At 44.5% G+C, this 16206-nt stretch overlaps 1 protein-coding gene across 2 annotated transcripts in view; it reads right to left on the bottom strand.

Annotated features, from left to right (window-relative positions):
- The window catches only part of FAT2 (FAT atypical cadherin 2), a 64684-nt gene that overhangs the window by 9324 nt on the left and 39154 nt on the right, over nucleotides 1-16206 (bottom strand). For both annotated transcript variants that reach the window (XM_068959655.1, XM_068959656.1), the window contains exons 11-20: nucleotides 13882-14078; nucleotides 12426-12579; nucleotides 11381-11614; nucleotides 10137-10526; nucleotides 8574-8788; nucleotides 7755-7892; nucleotides 6957-7100; nucleotides 6034-6231; nucleotides 4095-4902; nucleotides 3141-3286 (exon numbers count right to left, since the gene is read on the bottom strand). In XM_068959655.1, coding sequence (XP_068815756.1) covers nucleotides 3141-3286; nucleotides 4095-4902; nucleotides 6034-6231; nucleotides 6957-7100; nucleotides 7755-7892; nucleotides 8574-8788; nucleotides 10137-10526; nucleotides 11381-11614; nucleotides 12426-12579; nucleotides 13882-14078 — 2624 coding nt within the window. The remainder of the gene's footprint in view (nucleotides 1-3140; nucleotides 3287-4094; nucleotides 4903-6033; nucleotides 6232-6956; nucleotides 7101-7754; nucleotides 7893-8573; nucleotides 8789-10136; nucleotides 10527-11380; nucleotides 11615-12425; nucleotides 12580-13881; nucleotides 14079-16206) is intronic.

Raw genomic sequence — 16206 nt, 5'->3', positions numbered from 1 at the left:
AATTTAGAGGCAAATCTCTCCTGCACCTTTTCTCTCCAGTGCTTTGTTAATAAAATATCTGTCTTTCATAGAAACAAGGAGACTGTGGAGAAGGAGGAAAGAGGGAACAAAACATTCATGGAAACCTGTTGCTATGTGACATTAAGTAATTTATCCCAGGCAAAAGAGACCTCTGTAGGGGATGTCAGAGACAATGAGGTGTGATGATGCCTGGAAGAGGCTAGAGGAGGACGAAAGGTTATGGGCTACACTGAACTCTAGAAGAACCTACATCTGGTATGGCGGGGCTGCTCTGGATGGGCCAAAAGCAGACCAAGACAACAATTCACTCTAAGAGAAGACCTCAGTACAGATAAAGCCCAGTGGGAGGAGGGAGCAACCACTGAAAGAATAACAAAAGGAAGCCAGTTTCGGAAGAGCTAGATACAGCTGGCATGTGTTCTGGAAGAGCTTCAGAGCAATGCGTGTATAAATGCCTTTGCACAGCTGGCAAGTACACCACAGAGTGGTTTTTTTTTTTTTTTTTTAATCCAGAGGAACTTGATTTCATTGAAGATGGATCTGTAGATTGGGTTTATCAATTTCTCAGGCTGGGAGACAGCTGAGAACTCAGCTCCCTGAAGCAAGAACTGACAGATTGCCAAGTCTTTCCCCGCTTGCCTAGTTTTGCATGTTCTTGCTGCAGAGTGCTATTTCTGAATGTCAGGAGAGCTTAGCAATTGGAAGAGCAATGATATGTGTGCTCTGGGGAAAGCTCATCCTCTTCACCAAAATTATAAACCATTGCCTTCTAGATACGAGTCTTTTAAAGCTTTGGCTTATACCTAGAGCTCTGCAGTCCACAACGCTTAAAGTCTTTGAGGCTCCCTGAATTTATTGGGCTAGGTGGCCTCGAAAAGGTTTGATTCCTGAGATGCTGTTCATAAAGTGGGTCACTAAAGAAATGACTCATAGGCAACTTTACAGTGGAGACTCTATGAACACTTCCCACTGAAAAAGTCTGTAGAGAGGTCAGGGTACAGTAGATGGGCACACTGAAACCGATTACTATTGAGTCTTTTCTCTCTAGACCTTGTGTGTTAGGACTGGATAGCTGGAGCATTCTGCCCTCTCACCCTTTCTAAGCATCATCCTGAGTGCTGGACTGCTTCTGCTGAACTACTTGGTGATTTGGAGAAACAGCCAGTCCATGTGCCAGTATATTGCAGAGTCTGTTGTCCTTCATGATAAAGTGAGAGATACGTACTGCATGGCAGCAATTTGTTGATGGTATTTGTTGTAACTCATGTGAGAGGTGGAAAGGCCTAGACTGTGGACGATGCTGTGTGAAAGGCTGCAAATAGGGCAGCTAAGTGTTTCATACTCTTGCAAAAGAGACTCCATCCCAGCCCTTGCCTGTGCCAAGTGACTCATGGCATAGATGGATGCTATTTTTCCTTTTTTTTTTTTTTTTTTTTTTTTGGTAAGTGATGGCTGCAGCAGCAGGAGCATGCAATATGTATTTTGGGCAGTTCTCTGCACCTTGGTCGCTGCACAGCTTCCTCTCTGTGTGGGTCTAAGGATGGCATTGTGAAACCGTGTGAAAGGACAAGGGAATTTGGGGATAGCATGAGCACCTGAAGGTAGATTTTCACTGTGTAGATTACAACGTGATTAGGCTCAGGGAAAAAATTCTGTAAGCTGTTATGTCCTAAAGTCTTGATCTCCAATTAGGCTGATTTTAATTAATAAGGAATATACCAAAAAAACTTCTTTAATCATGTTTTGCTTCCTTTCTGTTGCCAAAGTGGAAGAGGGAGACACATTTTTGAATGCTGGGTAGATTTGGTGCGTGAAGGAAAAATCAGCCTGAAATGTTCCTGGCTCTACAGTTGTCCTAAATAGTGAAATCACCTGAAGGAAATATAACCTAACTGGTCTGCAGATTTGATCTGGCATCTTGCATCCATGCTCCTGACTTGTTACAGTTGCTTGTATGGTACGTGAAAAGTGGACATTGAATAGTAGCATTTAAGAATCATGTTTTGTCCCTTCTGTCCTTTACTATAAAGGGTCTTTAAACTGCTGAAATCTGTGTGATTAGATGCATGGTCTGACTGGCATGTGCTCTGGTGCAGGTAAAGGTTAGTGGTTATCATTCTGCCCTCAGAGCTTGTCTGTGCTGTCCCCATCTCTGCACCCTCGTACCCAGACTCTCCAGCTCTGCTAGCTACCTCCTCTGAGCTGGCTGTCCACAATGGTGGGTGGCCACCCCCAGTGGGAAACCTGGGGATGTTAGATATTTCAGCCACTGAGAATACTGGAAGAAACAGAACTTTGAGATTTTTGATTTGCATGTCCCTTGGTAGATAAACACAACTTTTAGGTATCGCTGAACAATTCATTGATGGGTAGGTGGGGTCAGTAGGAAACATTACATCTTGAAACTCCTGATCAGTTGTCCTTTTCGTGGGCCTGTGTACTTTGGAGCATATCTGTCTCGGGATGCAATTCCTATGGAACTATGTTGAGTCACTGCTGTGAATCTGCCCCCCGTGGTATGGGGTTACTTATTGACCAGTTTGGGACTATATGGGGACTTTATATTCTGATAGCTCAGGATTTTCTCTGCTGCTGCTATCAAACCTACAGCTCTCTTCCCTTTAGAACTTAAAAATCTCCTTATCTTGCCAGTGGATCGAACCATAATGTGGCCTTGCAAATGGTTTGCGTGTTCAGTGTGAATCTGACTCCACTCATAAAGGTTGGGTGAAGTTTGCCCTTTGCTACAGTGGAAGCAGACTAGTCTGGGAAAAAATCTGTCAGATATATCATACCTCTCAGAAGGAAGAATTTAACAGAAGGATGAAGAAACAAACTCTAAGGAGAAAGAAAGATGTAGATCTATAATATAGGTGCATGCTGACTTCACGCGAGAGAGCAGCACACACACTCACAGATGTAAAAACTGTTTACTAGATGTGGTTGCAGTAATTGCCAAACTGTGCTCAGCTCTCACTTGGTTTTCCCAAGTCATGCATTTTAGGAAGCTGAGTTACTAAAGATATGTATTATTGCATTTCCTTCCTGTGATTCCCTCTCTAAAGCAGTTAAGTGGTTTATTAAAACAGAAATAAATCCTCAGGTGTTGCAAAATGTACCTCCAAAGTGACGTGGTCAGTTCCATTAGCGTAGAATATAACAGCATGCAGCTGGTGGGTTTTCAGGCGGAAGTGCATGTGCCAGGACCCGATCTGTGAGTGGCGGTACCAAATGTAGCTGTGGCCTCCAAACCTCACAGCCGTTCCTGGAATTAGAATGAGTGAAAGGTCTCATCTTTGTCACACTTTAGGAGACCATAGACGGTATCCAGCCTTGCCTTTTTTCCCAGCATAACACCATAATTGAGCAGGAATAGGTCATAACTGACCTGTCCACAACAAGCCTATTTACAGCTACACTGCAAGTCCCACTGCTACCCGTTTCGTGCTCCCAGCATTTCTTCTATGTACTGAACTGCAAGGCAATCCTGCAATAGCAGCTCTGCTGTCTGTTCCGTAGCTCCTCCAAGGTTCCCTGAGCATGGTCTGCTATACCTTTGATCTTTCTCATCCTTAACGTGGCTTTTTCTTAGCCTGCACTATCCCCCTAGCATTCCTGCCCAAGTAAAGCTAACCTCCATCCCTGCTCCCTCGTCTCATTTCTTGAAGTACTCTAGATATGAAAACAAATATGTATTCTTTATCTTTTCTGGAATTTTTCAGCTAGTCTCTGCTTTACTGAGTCTAGGACCAACATAGCAGCTCAAAGAATGAAATTCTGACCACTGAGCTCAGTTTCATTACCTGCTAAGTGTGAGTCACTTTTCTCAATGAGATAAATGCTGCTATTAATAATATGCTACAGAAGATTCTTTTAAAAAATGACTAAGAGAAATTTTAAAGCTCTAAGAGTCTAGACTAGGCCTTGAAAGCGCTGCCAGAATGGTTAGTCGTTGGGACAACCTAACTCCATGGAAAGTCCTGGTGCTTTACAATTGTATGAAGGGAAACACAATGTTCTATGGAACAGCTTCAGGTTTCTAGCATGGGACACTGACAAGAAGGATTGCTCACCGTTGCAAGAACAGATTTGCTCCAAGCTGTGCCGTGGAGTGAGGACACTGAGTCGGGCAGTGCTGTAAGTAGACATCATGCCTGGGTCCAGCTGAATGGTTTCCTTGCAGACACGGTGGGCGCAACCTGACCCATGACATGGCACGTGAATTGCCTTCTTTATTTGGAGCCCAACGAGCTGGTCCATCTCTCCAGCAGACACAGTGATCTTATTTGCAAGAACCCGGGGTTCATACAATGACCCGTGAGGCTCTCCAACAGCCAAGAGCAGGTCCACTCCATCAGAGGTAGCTGCAGGCTGCAAGCTGGCCATGTGGATATTTTGACGCCGAGTGACAAGGATGTTTCCCAGAAACCTTTGCAGGTTGCGCCAATGGTCCCCCACAAATTCCTCAGGAGAGAGGTGGCGGAAATGTAGCACTACAGCCTTGTCAAGGGCCTCCTGCGTGAAGCACCACACATGGATGTTGACACTGGTGGTGGCTGTGAATGTACCATCGCTGACGGTCACGTTCAGAAGATAGTGGCCATGGGGAAGCTTGTCCCCAGCAATGATCTTTCCATCTGCAGCTCCAACGGAGAAGAGCCCCTGCCGGGGCACTTCAGCCACCAAAGTATACACCAGCGTGTCATGGGGATCTCTGTCTGTGGCATGGATCTTGCCCAGAACGCCGCCTCGGAAGGCTTTCTCGTTGGTAGTGATGAATATCTCCAGGGGAAGGGCTGAAGGGGCATACTGGCTCTGCTCTGTCACTTGGATGTTTATAAATGCAGATGATGACAGGGGAGGGACACCGCTGTCAGAGACCTGTCAAGGAAAACGAAAGGATCTGTTATAGCTGTGTAGTGATTTACTGTCACCTCACTTGACCCGACAGGCTGAGAAGGTTTTACAGAGGAGAGCGCCTCGCAAGTAGCAATGGGTGGAAACTGTCAAGCAGTGGTTTGGGAGTGTAGAAGAAAGGGTGCTTACTGGGAAAAATTGGTAGCCATATTGGATCTCTGCCTGGAGATAGCTTTACAAGGCTGGCTCCAGGGAAATGGCAGGCTGCTCTGGCAGAACGCCTTCCAGCACGGAAACTGATTGAGACCTTCTGTTAACAGAAGGCTCATACTCATTTCCATATGCGCTCATCAGCAGCTGAGACACAACTGGGCAGTTCTGATTCCTGAGAATTAATAGTCTTTAGGGATGCTGTCAATCTTTGGGGCTCCATATGTAACTTAGTGTGCAAAGATATTAAGCAGTTGCACTTATCAATGCGTTTGCTCTCCTGGTCCGTTTAAGCCCATAGCCTATCTCTGACAATGGCTGCCTAGCAGGAGTCAAGGAACCTCAAAATAGAAAAACTTGAATAATCAGGTCATAGGAGAAGTTTATCCTTAATCTTACGCATTTAGTGACTGAGGTTTATAATAACAACAGTACCCAGCTTTTAGAATGACTAGTATTACTGGAGATGTATGTACTTTACATGTTATTATCCTGTTGTTTGTAATGGGATAGCCTTACTGATAATAGTGAAAATTATTTAACTTATCCTGTACCAATGCAAATCTTTTTTGAAGAAGAGCTAAAATCCTTCCTAAGGATGCTTGGAGAAAGTTTCAGGAACAGATCCAGGTCTCCCTTTAAACTGGAAGTTGCTAGAATTATGCTGAGAAAAGTGTTTATCTAAGAAAATTGGTGACAGAGCACTTCTCCTGACCATATTATCTGATTTTTATCAATGTAGAGGTTAGTTTGTCCACAGGAAGCTGGAAACCGTTTGGAGAGATGAGCTCTGTATCTGGTTCCAAGGCTGCAGAATTTGTGCCCAGACTGAATTTCTCCAAAGCCAGTGGAGTCCCTATTCAGCTGTGCTGTTCTAATCTCATTTTGTTATTACTAAACTTGGCTGGGTGAATTCGTATGCCAGGGGAGTAATGCAGGCTATACCTGGACTTGTAATAGGTACTGTTCTTTCATTTTTCTGTTCAGGACGGATGATGTCACCAGCAGACCATTTTGGGTGACATCAAAGGCCTTCCCATCATTGCCCTGAGTGATCTGGAATGAGTACGGCGGTCCGTTTTCTGGGGAGTCTCTGTCGCTCATAATCAGCTCCAGGATGCTTGTACCCACTCGGGCATTCTCCTGAAATAGGGAAGGATAATAGTGGAGAAAGGAAAGCAAAGAGAAAAGGCCTGGGAACCTGCACTGCTCCTAAGACTGCTGGATCAGGAACAGCAAGACAAATCCCACACCCCATCTTTCTCTCTCTTTCTCTCTAATATGTGCACATTGGGACTCTTGCCATCGCTGGCAGTAACGCGATGGTGACGCTCTGCCTTACATAGCATTAAATGTATGGTAGAGTCACCTGGATTAGTGTAGATAGCTGAGGAGCTGCTCTGGATTCCCCTTAGAGCCGTGTAAGTACAAGGGGAGATGAAAGCACGTTCTGAGCTTGTCTCTTTCTGAGTACATGTGGGTGCTTTGAGTCCAAGCTACAGGCTTGCTGGACTATGTCCATCAGTGATGGTGGTGCTTGACCATGTGCTTGGGTCCACTTTTTATTTCATGGTGTAGACAGACAAATGCAAGGGAAGTAAAGGCTGCAGATCAGGCTTGAAAAGTATGAAGAGAGCTCTGCAGGCTCTGTACTGAAAGGACAGAAGGTGCCTAAAGCTGTTGGTAGGAGAAAATGGCATCTGTTGGGAGAATATCTACCCCAGTGCATCCTGCCAGCTCTTTGTGGCAATGAGCATAAGCAACAGCATGCTTCGTCACTAACTCACCCCTCTGCCTCAGCAGCAGCTCATGCTTGGGTACCTTGGTACCCAGAGATGACTCAGAGAACAACCCCCCTCCTGGCTTACCTGCACCACCACGCTGTAGTTGAGCTGGAAGAACCGAGGAGGGTTGTCATTGACATCAGACACTTGGACGTACACAGCGACGTCACTAAACTGAGCAGGGTGGCCATTGTCTGTAGCTCGAACGGTCAGGGAATAGCTGGGGATCTGGAGGATTTATAGAGCATGGTCACTCGGAGAAGTGAAGGAATGCTTTTTTTCTTATATGGATGTTTATCACCCTGTTGCAATTTGTTAAAATGTTTGAGGCCTTGCATGATGTCATAAAAATAGCTTTGTCCCTCAGCTAGAATCCCCCATGTACAAATCTCAAAGCACTTTGCTAAAGAAAATCAGCTTCACAGTAGTTGCAGAGAAGGGAAACAACTTGTCAAAGATGGATGAGAGCAAGCCGGGCAAATATCTGTCAAGAGTAGTTTAGATAGAGTTGCTTCTGCTTTATGAATAAGGGATGGTCCAGATGACCTTTCATGCTCCTCTCCATAACTATTTTCTATAATACTCTGATTCGTAGAAGCAGAAACCAACCCTGCTGGCTTCCAGTTTGGGGCTGGCTCACATCCAGCCGTCTTAGAGCACTGGCAGAGTAGACAACAGCCCAACGCTGTCACCACTGAAGTCCAGCCTTCCTACAGTAATATCTGTTGGTCTAGAAAATAAATGAGTGAAAGATTTGCCTTCTGCTTACAGTATAAGCATTAGATCATTTGAAAGACAGGAGGCAGCTGAGTGTAATGTGCTCCCTTAGTCTTTTGCACCTCATCTTTTCTAACTCTCCTGTTTCTGTTATCTTGAACTCACCTCCTCCCTGTCCAGATGCTTGGCAATGCTGATTTTCCCATTCTTCGGTTGAATGGCAAAGTGTCCCAATGGGTTCCCTCCCACAATTGAATATGTGATCTGATTGTTCATTGCTCCGTCCAAGTCATCAGCTGACACCTGTTAGGAGGAAAAAAAAAAAGCCTACACTTCCTGGTCCAAGATGGCCTCGCCAAGGAGGGACAGGGGCAGGACCTCCTTGTCATTTAAGTGTATTGGACTGAGCTTGCTTCAGAAGAGGAGGAGGGAGGAAGGCAATTTACATGTTTCATTCATTAGTTTTTCCAAGAGAAAACTCTGAAAAACTACAACACTGGTTTTCTGCTCACTGTTTTCCTGGCTTCACCAGCTCTGTGATGGTAATCCAGGCTTGGCAGGGGACATCTCACTGGAATACCTTGGACTCTGCTGTTCCACCCAGGGAACCCCTTCTGCCTTCCCCAGGCCTCATACGCTTTGGGCCTTCTGCAGGCATTTTATCTCTTTGGGGAGATCCCTATTCCCTGTGTTTCTCTTAGGTATCTTAAGCTTTCACTTAAAGGTTATCTTCTAAGGCTAAGTACCCTCCGTGTCTGTGGGCTACCATGAATGCTGGCAATCATCCTCTTTTAAGTAACGCCTGGTTCTTAAGTGCTGAACGTCACAAACCTGCTGGCTGTGTTGATCCCAGTGTGTGCTATTGAAGATGGGGACCCCCTTTTCATTGAATGGCTATATTGAGTATCTCCATGTAAAGGCAAAGTTAATAATGAATAACACAAGAGAAGAGAAAAAGACAGCTGGCCTGGTTCTTTATCCTACCGTAAGGATGATTTCTCCAACTGCAGCATCCTCCCGGATATCAGCAAAGTACGGGTCTTGGATGAACTCTGGTGCGTGGTCATTGATGTCAGTGATATTGATCACCACCATGGTGACATCACTCAGAGAAGCTGAGCCCTTCCTCGTGCCCTCAATGGATAGATAATACTCATGACTGGCTTCGAAATCCAAGCTTCCATTTATGTATAAGGCACCTGCATTGGCAGATGGATAGAAAAGGGCAGAAGAGACTCTGAATGGATAATGTAAAGCTTCATGGAATACTGCAGATCTATTGAGGTAATTGCCAAACTGCCAGCTGATGATCACAGAATAACGTGCAGCTGACCTAGCTTTGACATTATCTCGTTAAGTCAGGGTACTGAAAATCCTGACATCGCCTTAAAAAAACTATAAGCAAACTGATTCTGCCGTAACCCGCCTCATTCTGCTGTCAAGTGTTTGAAGAGGTAAAACAACCTCATTATCTGAAATGTTTTCAGGAATCTTGATCTGAGACAAAATAGGATGAGACTCCAACAGTGCTATTGAAAATCATGACGAAGATGGTAGTAGAGCGTCACTGAACTGTGTCATAGACAGGATGACAAGGTGTGAGATGTAGGTGCAGAGTTGTGTACGAGAAAAAGGTGTGTAGAAAGATTGCACGATTTGGAAGTGAAGCTTGGGATGCAGCACAGAAGAAAGGAGGAGGCTGTTTATCTCAGAAAATGAGAGAGGAACAGCGACAGAAGACTTGAAGTGAAAGCAACACAAACACAAAAGTAAAGTGAAGGCAAAACCCCCCTGCTCATTGCCTTTTAAGAGGTATGTAGTAGGGAAAAGGTCGATGTGGAAAAATTAGCAAGAGCCTTTGCGGAGAGAGAAGCTGAAGAAGGCACCTTGGATCAGGATGTTACAGCCAAGGGTTGAAGGCCATTGATAATGTACCCAGAGGTATAACAGGAATCTTTCTGTTGATTTCAGTAAGATTTGAATCAGGCCGTAAGTGACTTGACTGGTAAAATTTAGGGTATTAGAGAAGACTGTATTCCCTATCCCCCATGCTGTACTCAGTAGAGGGGCAAAAAAGATTTGTGGCCGTGATAGACTAATTGGGAATGTCGGGGAAGTTATTTTTTTTAAAATAAAGTGTTCTGACATTCTCTTTCTTCCCCAGGCCTCTCTCGTGTGCGTGGACACCCTTTAGCAAAAGAATAAGGAGAGGTGTTAAAGGCTGGGAAGATAGGAGGGGAAAGAAGAAAGATCTGAGGAGACAGGGAGAGAGAAGGATGGGAATGGAAGAGGACAGGAAAGACCTTCAGAGAAAGATAAGGAGAAAATAGGGGGAAGAAAAGATGAAGGTAGTCTGAGAATTACACACATGAGTTAGGATCAAAGAGCAAAGGCAGGAGAAGAGCAAGTGCAATACTTTAAAACGGCTAAAATCAGAGGAGAAAAGAGCAGAAGCGCAAGCCAAATGGAGAACAAGAGAAGGAGCAGACAAGGACAGCTGTTGATGTTGGGTCAGCGTGGACCTGTCTGGGCGCAAGACCTTCTTACCCGTGTTTGAGTTGAGTTGAAATTTCCCATGGTCGTTGCCATTCACAATTTCATACTTGATCTCTGTGTTTTCTGCGTTGTCCCTTGTCAATGCTGACAAGTTGAGAACCTCCGTACCCACGGCTACATCTTCTTTTACCATGGCCATGTATTCAGGAGCCAGGAAAACAGGTAGATATTCATTTAGATCCACCACAGAGACAGTGACAGTGCCAAGAGCAGAGAGGGGCTCCGGGGTGCCCCGGTCTGTAGCACAGACTGTCAGCTCAAATGCCGAGTGCTGAGTATCCTTTAGAGGCTTTTCCAGACGAATCACCCCTGTTGTTTCCTCAATTGAAAAGTGTCCATTGGCAGAATCAGAGAGAGAATAGACCACCTCAGCATTGAGACCTGGAAGGATACCATGACAGACTGCATTAATCCATGGGTAGGAATGCTGCTCTGTGTGGGTTTTTTTTTTTTTTTTTTTAAACCCACTAGGACTACATGTAGCTATGTGAACTTAAATTCCCAGGGGAAACGGAGGCTGTACGAACCTCTCCTTCAAGTATGCTCCTGTCCACCTGCAGATTTAGTTATCTAGCCACCCTCACTATCACCTATCTGCATCACCTGTCTGTGTGCACAGGTGCATCTCATTTTTAATTCCTTTGTTTGTAAACTTCATTTCCCATCCAAAAGCAGATAAATATTATCTTGCTTCTCTATCACAGTAAATTCAATCTCTGCTTTGGAGATTTAATGAAAACTCCCTTCTTAGGAGCCTTAGCTATTTTTTCTGAGAAGCTGAAAACACAGGAAAAATCTCTGCATCTTCAGAAGGACCACTTTGTTTGTGTTGTCTATCCCCTGCAGATGCAGAGTCTCCTTTCTTCATAATTATGCTGGTTCTCAGTCTCCATCTTTAAGATGATTTCTGTCCAGCTTGGACCTAAGACAAAATTTGTTTTACAGTCAGCTGTGTCACAGTGCAATTTCTGGACTTGTTCTCAATGTCTCTCTATGCGTGTTTCTACCGACATTGCACTTCCTACAGGGTCACCAGAATGGTGATGCCAGCCCACTAGTCAGAAATGTGTCGGTGATGAGATCCAGGCACTCATTTTTGCCAGCATTCAGTCATCTGTGCCCGTTGCTGCAACCCCTCCCTAGCTTTTAAAGTTTTCCATTCAGGATGAAAGATGAAGTCTAGTTTAAAAAAAAAAAAAAAAACAAAAAAAACCCTTCATCCCATTCTGACTCACCTTCATCAAGGTCCCTGGCAGCAACCACAGCGATGGGTGTCTTTGTCGTGGTGTTGTCAAAAACAGCCACAGTGCAGTGACTGGGGAAGAACCTCGGTGCGTTGTCGTTTGTGTCCTCTATGATAAGTGTAATATCTGCCTGGCAGGAACGGCCTCCGCCATCTGTCGCCTTGGCGACAAGATGGTACATAGGTTTCTGTTCCCGGTCAAGAGGTGCAGAAGTGGTCAGCTCCCCTATTGGAAATAACAGGAGATGGTCTTGTCTTCTGCAACTGCAGCTGCAGTCTAGGAGAGCTTAGAGAGGTTCAGGCATGCTATCTTCCTGAATGAACCGTGGGAGACAGCTGACTAGGTTTGAACACCAGTTCTAATCCAGTTATTAAGGGTGATGTGTCCACGCCACATTGCTCAGAGCTATTCTCGGATCGTTGCCAGTCTTTGCCCTGTCGGGACTTGGCACAAGGAGTCTTATAAGTTAGGCTGAACTTTATGAGAGGGATGTCATCATGGGATATGGGTGCTCATAAATCAGTTGTACTTCTAAACACCTTTGTAAACCCTGCTGAATTAAGCTTCCTGCAATGTAATGAATCCCAAGTGATCTCTAGAAGCATGAGTATATCTATTTGGAAAGGAGGAAACCAAGACCAGCAAATATCAGTAAAACTTTTCTAGAGTTTAGACCAGAACTTATGTCTCTAGCTCAAATCAGTGCTTTAATACTTTGCCTACCTCTCCTCCTTGAGGGCTAACTGTTAGCAATAGTGTCTGCCCTTCATTTTCACAATGTTAGCGCCAAACATTTGTAAAGAAAGCTAGCAGGAAGATACAGGGCAAGTGCTCCTCTATACCATATTGCAATAAAACTGCTGTTTGTCATCACCTGCTAGCCTGGGAGAGTTAGAATTAATAGTCTTTTTTGTTTGTTCAAAAGGAGTCGAGTGTTGAGCTGTGGCTGGGAGCTGATAGCTCTCCGGCTGGGTGAGCAAGAGGATAAAAGCATCCAGTTTCCCTTATACTGCCGTGGGGCAGGGCCAGATCTCACCTGTATGCGGGCCCAGTTGGAACTCCTCTGCTCCGGGGCCGTGGAGGCTGTATGTTATCTGGGCGTTGCTGCCAACATCAGGGTCGGTTGCTGATATTTTCAAAATGAAAAGACCCGGCAGGGCATCTTCAGAGACTCTCCCAGTATAGAATATCTGGCAAGTACAGAAGGTGTCATTGGCTTCTGATCCATCTCTGAATCACCTTCACTCACCTTCACTCAATATGGGGAAAACAGACTAGCAGCAGTTTCACAGAAAAGGATAAACCATGTGCTTTACAGTGGAGCACAATGTGCCTAACGTCTTGCTGTTGTGAAAGAGAACCACGATAGCAGGATATATGAGTGTGGACTAGAAGACAAGCCTTTTGTGTTTGGCACTTTTAAAGCCCCAGCTGGAGCAGCAGCCGACTGTGAAAACCACAGCTCAGGAGATGTAGACCTCTTGGAGAGAGGTTTGTGGATCTACGTGATGTGAGGCACGGTTGACCTAATCAGTGCTATTTAGTGTAAAAAACAAAACAAAACAAAACAAACCCCTAGTAGGAATCATTTTATATTTGATCCTCTGTAAGAAGCTGCTGCATCAAGTAAAGCAGCAACCTGTTTTCCAAGAAGATTCAACATTTGGGAAGTTGTCTGACATGATGCCGTGAAACTCAGTAGCAGATTATCAAGGGAGACTGGAAACCTTCATCTCTATCTCTAAGAACGGGTTAAACAAACAGTTTTGATCAGATCTTGTTTGGGACCAGGGGATGGAGTAGCTGACACCTTGAGGTCCCTTTAAACACAATTTCTTTGTTAGCAGGCGTTAAATGATAGAAATAATCTCTCTTATCCTTACTCTTACAGTAGGGTGAGAGCTATAGAGTGCTATGGTGGTATTTCAATACCCATTCCTTGACTTTGCCGTGAGCATGCGAAGGTCAGTAATTCGCATCTGTGCCTTTGAGATGAGGGTCACTGGCTGCTAGAAAGTTGACTAGGACCAGTGCACTCATTTCACATAGATCTTTGAAAATTTAGGAAACGACCACTTCTGTTGTTTCTCACCTCGAGTGAAATCCATGGCAGTGAGCTGTTCTCTGTACAGTAACAAACCTCCTGATGGGAGTCTTTTAGCTTAGCAGGATATAAAGTTTGGTAATTTACATGCCCCTACCCAGGAGGCTTTCTGGCATTGTTTATCTCTAAAAATTATCCTTCATAATGCTTAGGCACACATTTACTGCTGGCAAACATGCTTGGAGGCTAGATTTAATGTTCTTGCTTGACGTGCAGCTTAATTAAAAGTGCTAAGCACAATCAAAGCAACAGGATCGTGTGAGAAGAATTACGACAAGTCAAACCCTCTTAACATGTACTCTTTCTGTCCTTTCCTCCTAACTGTTGCTTTCTCTCCTTCCCAGTCATTCCCCTCATGCCCCCTAACATACCAGGACAGATGTCTTACCTCACCACATTCAGGGCTGTTATCATTGATATCCAGAACAAAAATTTCCACTTCAGTGGCAGCCTGAAATTTTCCATCAGAAGCCATAACCTTGAGGAGATATTTCTCTGTATCTTCTCTGTCTAGAGGCTTCTTGGAAGAAATTGTCCACTTCCCCTCAATTTGGTTAACTGTGAACTGTCCTAACACATCTCCTTCTAGAAGGGTACAGGAGGCAAAACAAAGAAAGAAGGCATTTACATTGTGCTGAAAATCTGAAGCGACAGAGACGGGGATATAGGCATTGTTCACTCCCAGTCCCTTATGAGAGCTGAAGGACTTGCAGTGATAACACAGAAAGGGCATTGGTGTTGTACTGGCTGCATGGGGAGCAGGTGGCTCCACCTCACTGCACACCAGACCCTGAGAAATGTTGCTGCATGTTTCTGTTATTTACTGTTTGAATCCTACAATGCAGAGAGGAAGGGGTTGGAAGGAGGGAACAACTCCTAATTGCAAAAGTGTCTGCGTAATGTTCTGCAGGCATGCATATTAGTTGCCACAAAACTCTGTTCTCTATCACTTTTCTAAAGCATGTCAGTCTGGCTTGGTGTACGTTCCTAAAGGGACCTGAGAGTCATAAATACCCTGCAGACATTGGTCGGGTCTTACTGTTACAGCACCATGTTTAGTTTCATTTGCTTTTAAACTGTAGATGCATTTAATATATAGCTGTGTTATCTGGGGCTACCTTTTGATTTTATGAGGGGCAAATTTGGAGATAGATAAATCCAGGCTAGGCAGCAATCCACCAGCTTCATGTCTCTCCTGCTGATGTTAGACAAAGTGGATTATGAAAGGGGTGGATGCTACCCCTGTAGAATCCCTCTCTTCTGGCAAAGAGCTCGTGTCCTCTGCTGAACCCAAGCCTTTGGGCAGGAGGAGGGAGCACATTAGGTAATGGGAGGCAATGAAGAGAGGTGGCTGCAGGGCTTGTTCATATTTGATTCTGAAAGGCCTCGTACAGCCATGTAAATTATATTCACTCTTTCTCCGCTTTCATCTGAATTATGGTGATGTGGTTGTGAATCTGAAGGCACAAGGAGGCCTCTGTTAGCCCTTCTTCTGACATCGGGAGACTCTAGCCCGTGTTCAGATTTCGTTTTCTGCGTTTGTAATTAGTGTGCATAGGAAATAACTGCTCCACAGCCCTCGCTATGATCCCAGCAGGGCCACTGAGAGCTTTTGGGGCAAGGTGGACCTTAGGTCCTCCTGCAGCAACTCCCCTGGATGTGGACAAAGAACCCTTATTCTTCCAGGTAGCACAACTTGTGATGCAACAGCAGAGTTCTAGCCCTGCCTCCCACCACAAACCCTATGAGAGGAACAGAGAGGAAGACCTCTTTCGCTAATTCTCTGTCTCACTTTGCGGAAACAGTTTATGGTCTGGGACAGACCTCTGTACTACTCTTCTTTCTCATACTATCAGGGAAAATTTGGGCACTTCGGTAACGGATGACTGGATGGACAAGAAACTGGTGGACACTCTTCTAGGCTCATGTTTGAAGAGTCTTCTCTGTTTGGGTCTGAAGGGATTTGAGCACTAGAAAGTTAGGCTCCTTGTTCACCTCTAGGTTCTTTTGCTACAGCACTATACTGCGGTCATATTTACGTATTTACTGTGTAGAGTGTGATCTATGCTTGTAAGTACAAAGCAGAGGGAAGGTATGTTAATCATCACTGAAATAGATGTGCACTTACTACTACCTTTTAAACAGCAGAAATGCTAATACAGAAATGAATTGAATCTTTCCTCTCAAAGGCTTACAAATACCTAGGCTTGCCATAAAGCAATTGAAAGTACCAGCATTCCTTTTCTGTTTTGAATGGTTATAATGATAGATAACAGGCTACAGCATGATCAGGCTAAGTGCTTTGACCCTGAAGTGTCTTGTTTGAGCTGGAAAAAAGCATTTTAATTTGAAGTACCTGTTCCAGGCCTGAGAAAGACCCTTTGGGGTCAAAAAGTACCATAAATTCAAGCTTTTACTTGTACAGATGCACGACGAACGTTCCAGTGTAACCTTTCTTGTTATTTTAGAACAGTGGTTAATTTTAGTTGGCCCAACTGATGTTCCATGTATGCAAGAGCCATTTTTGGTATTTCTTGCTAGTCAAAAGCTTAAGTGAGATTGACTTAACAGTCACAAACATCCTCCAGCCCGCAAAGTGGTTAACTGCAGTCTTTGGGGAAAAAAAGTGCAGCTCCATTTATTTGAGGACTAATTTTTTGATAAGTCAGAGTTAAACTGGCTTTGTAGGAAATGCATTTAATACCAGAAAGTT

This window comes from Struthio camelus, chromosome 13, assembly GCF_040807025.1.
Source record: "Struthio camelus isolate bStrCam1 chromosome 13, bStrCam1.hap1, whole genome shotgun sequence".
Lineage (NCBI taxonomy): Eukaryota > Metazoa > Chordata > Aves > Struthioniformes > Struthionidae > Struthio > Struthio camelus.
The sequence above is the reverse complement of the archived record's forward strand: the minus strand, read 5'-3'. Positions and strand labels throughout refer to the sequence as shown.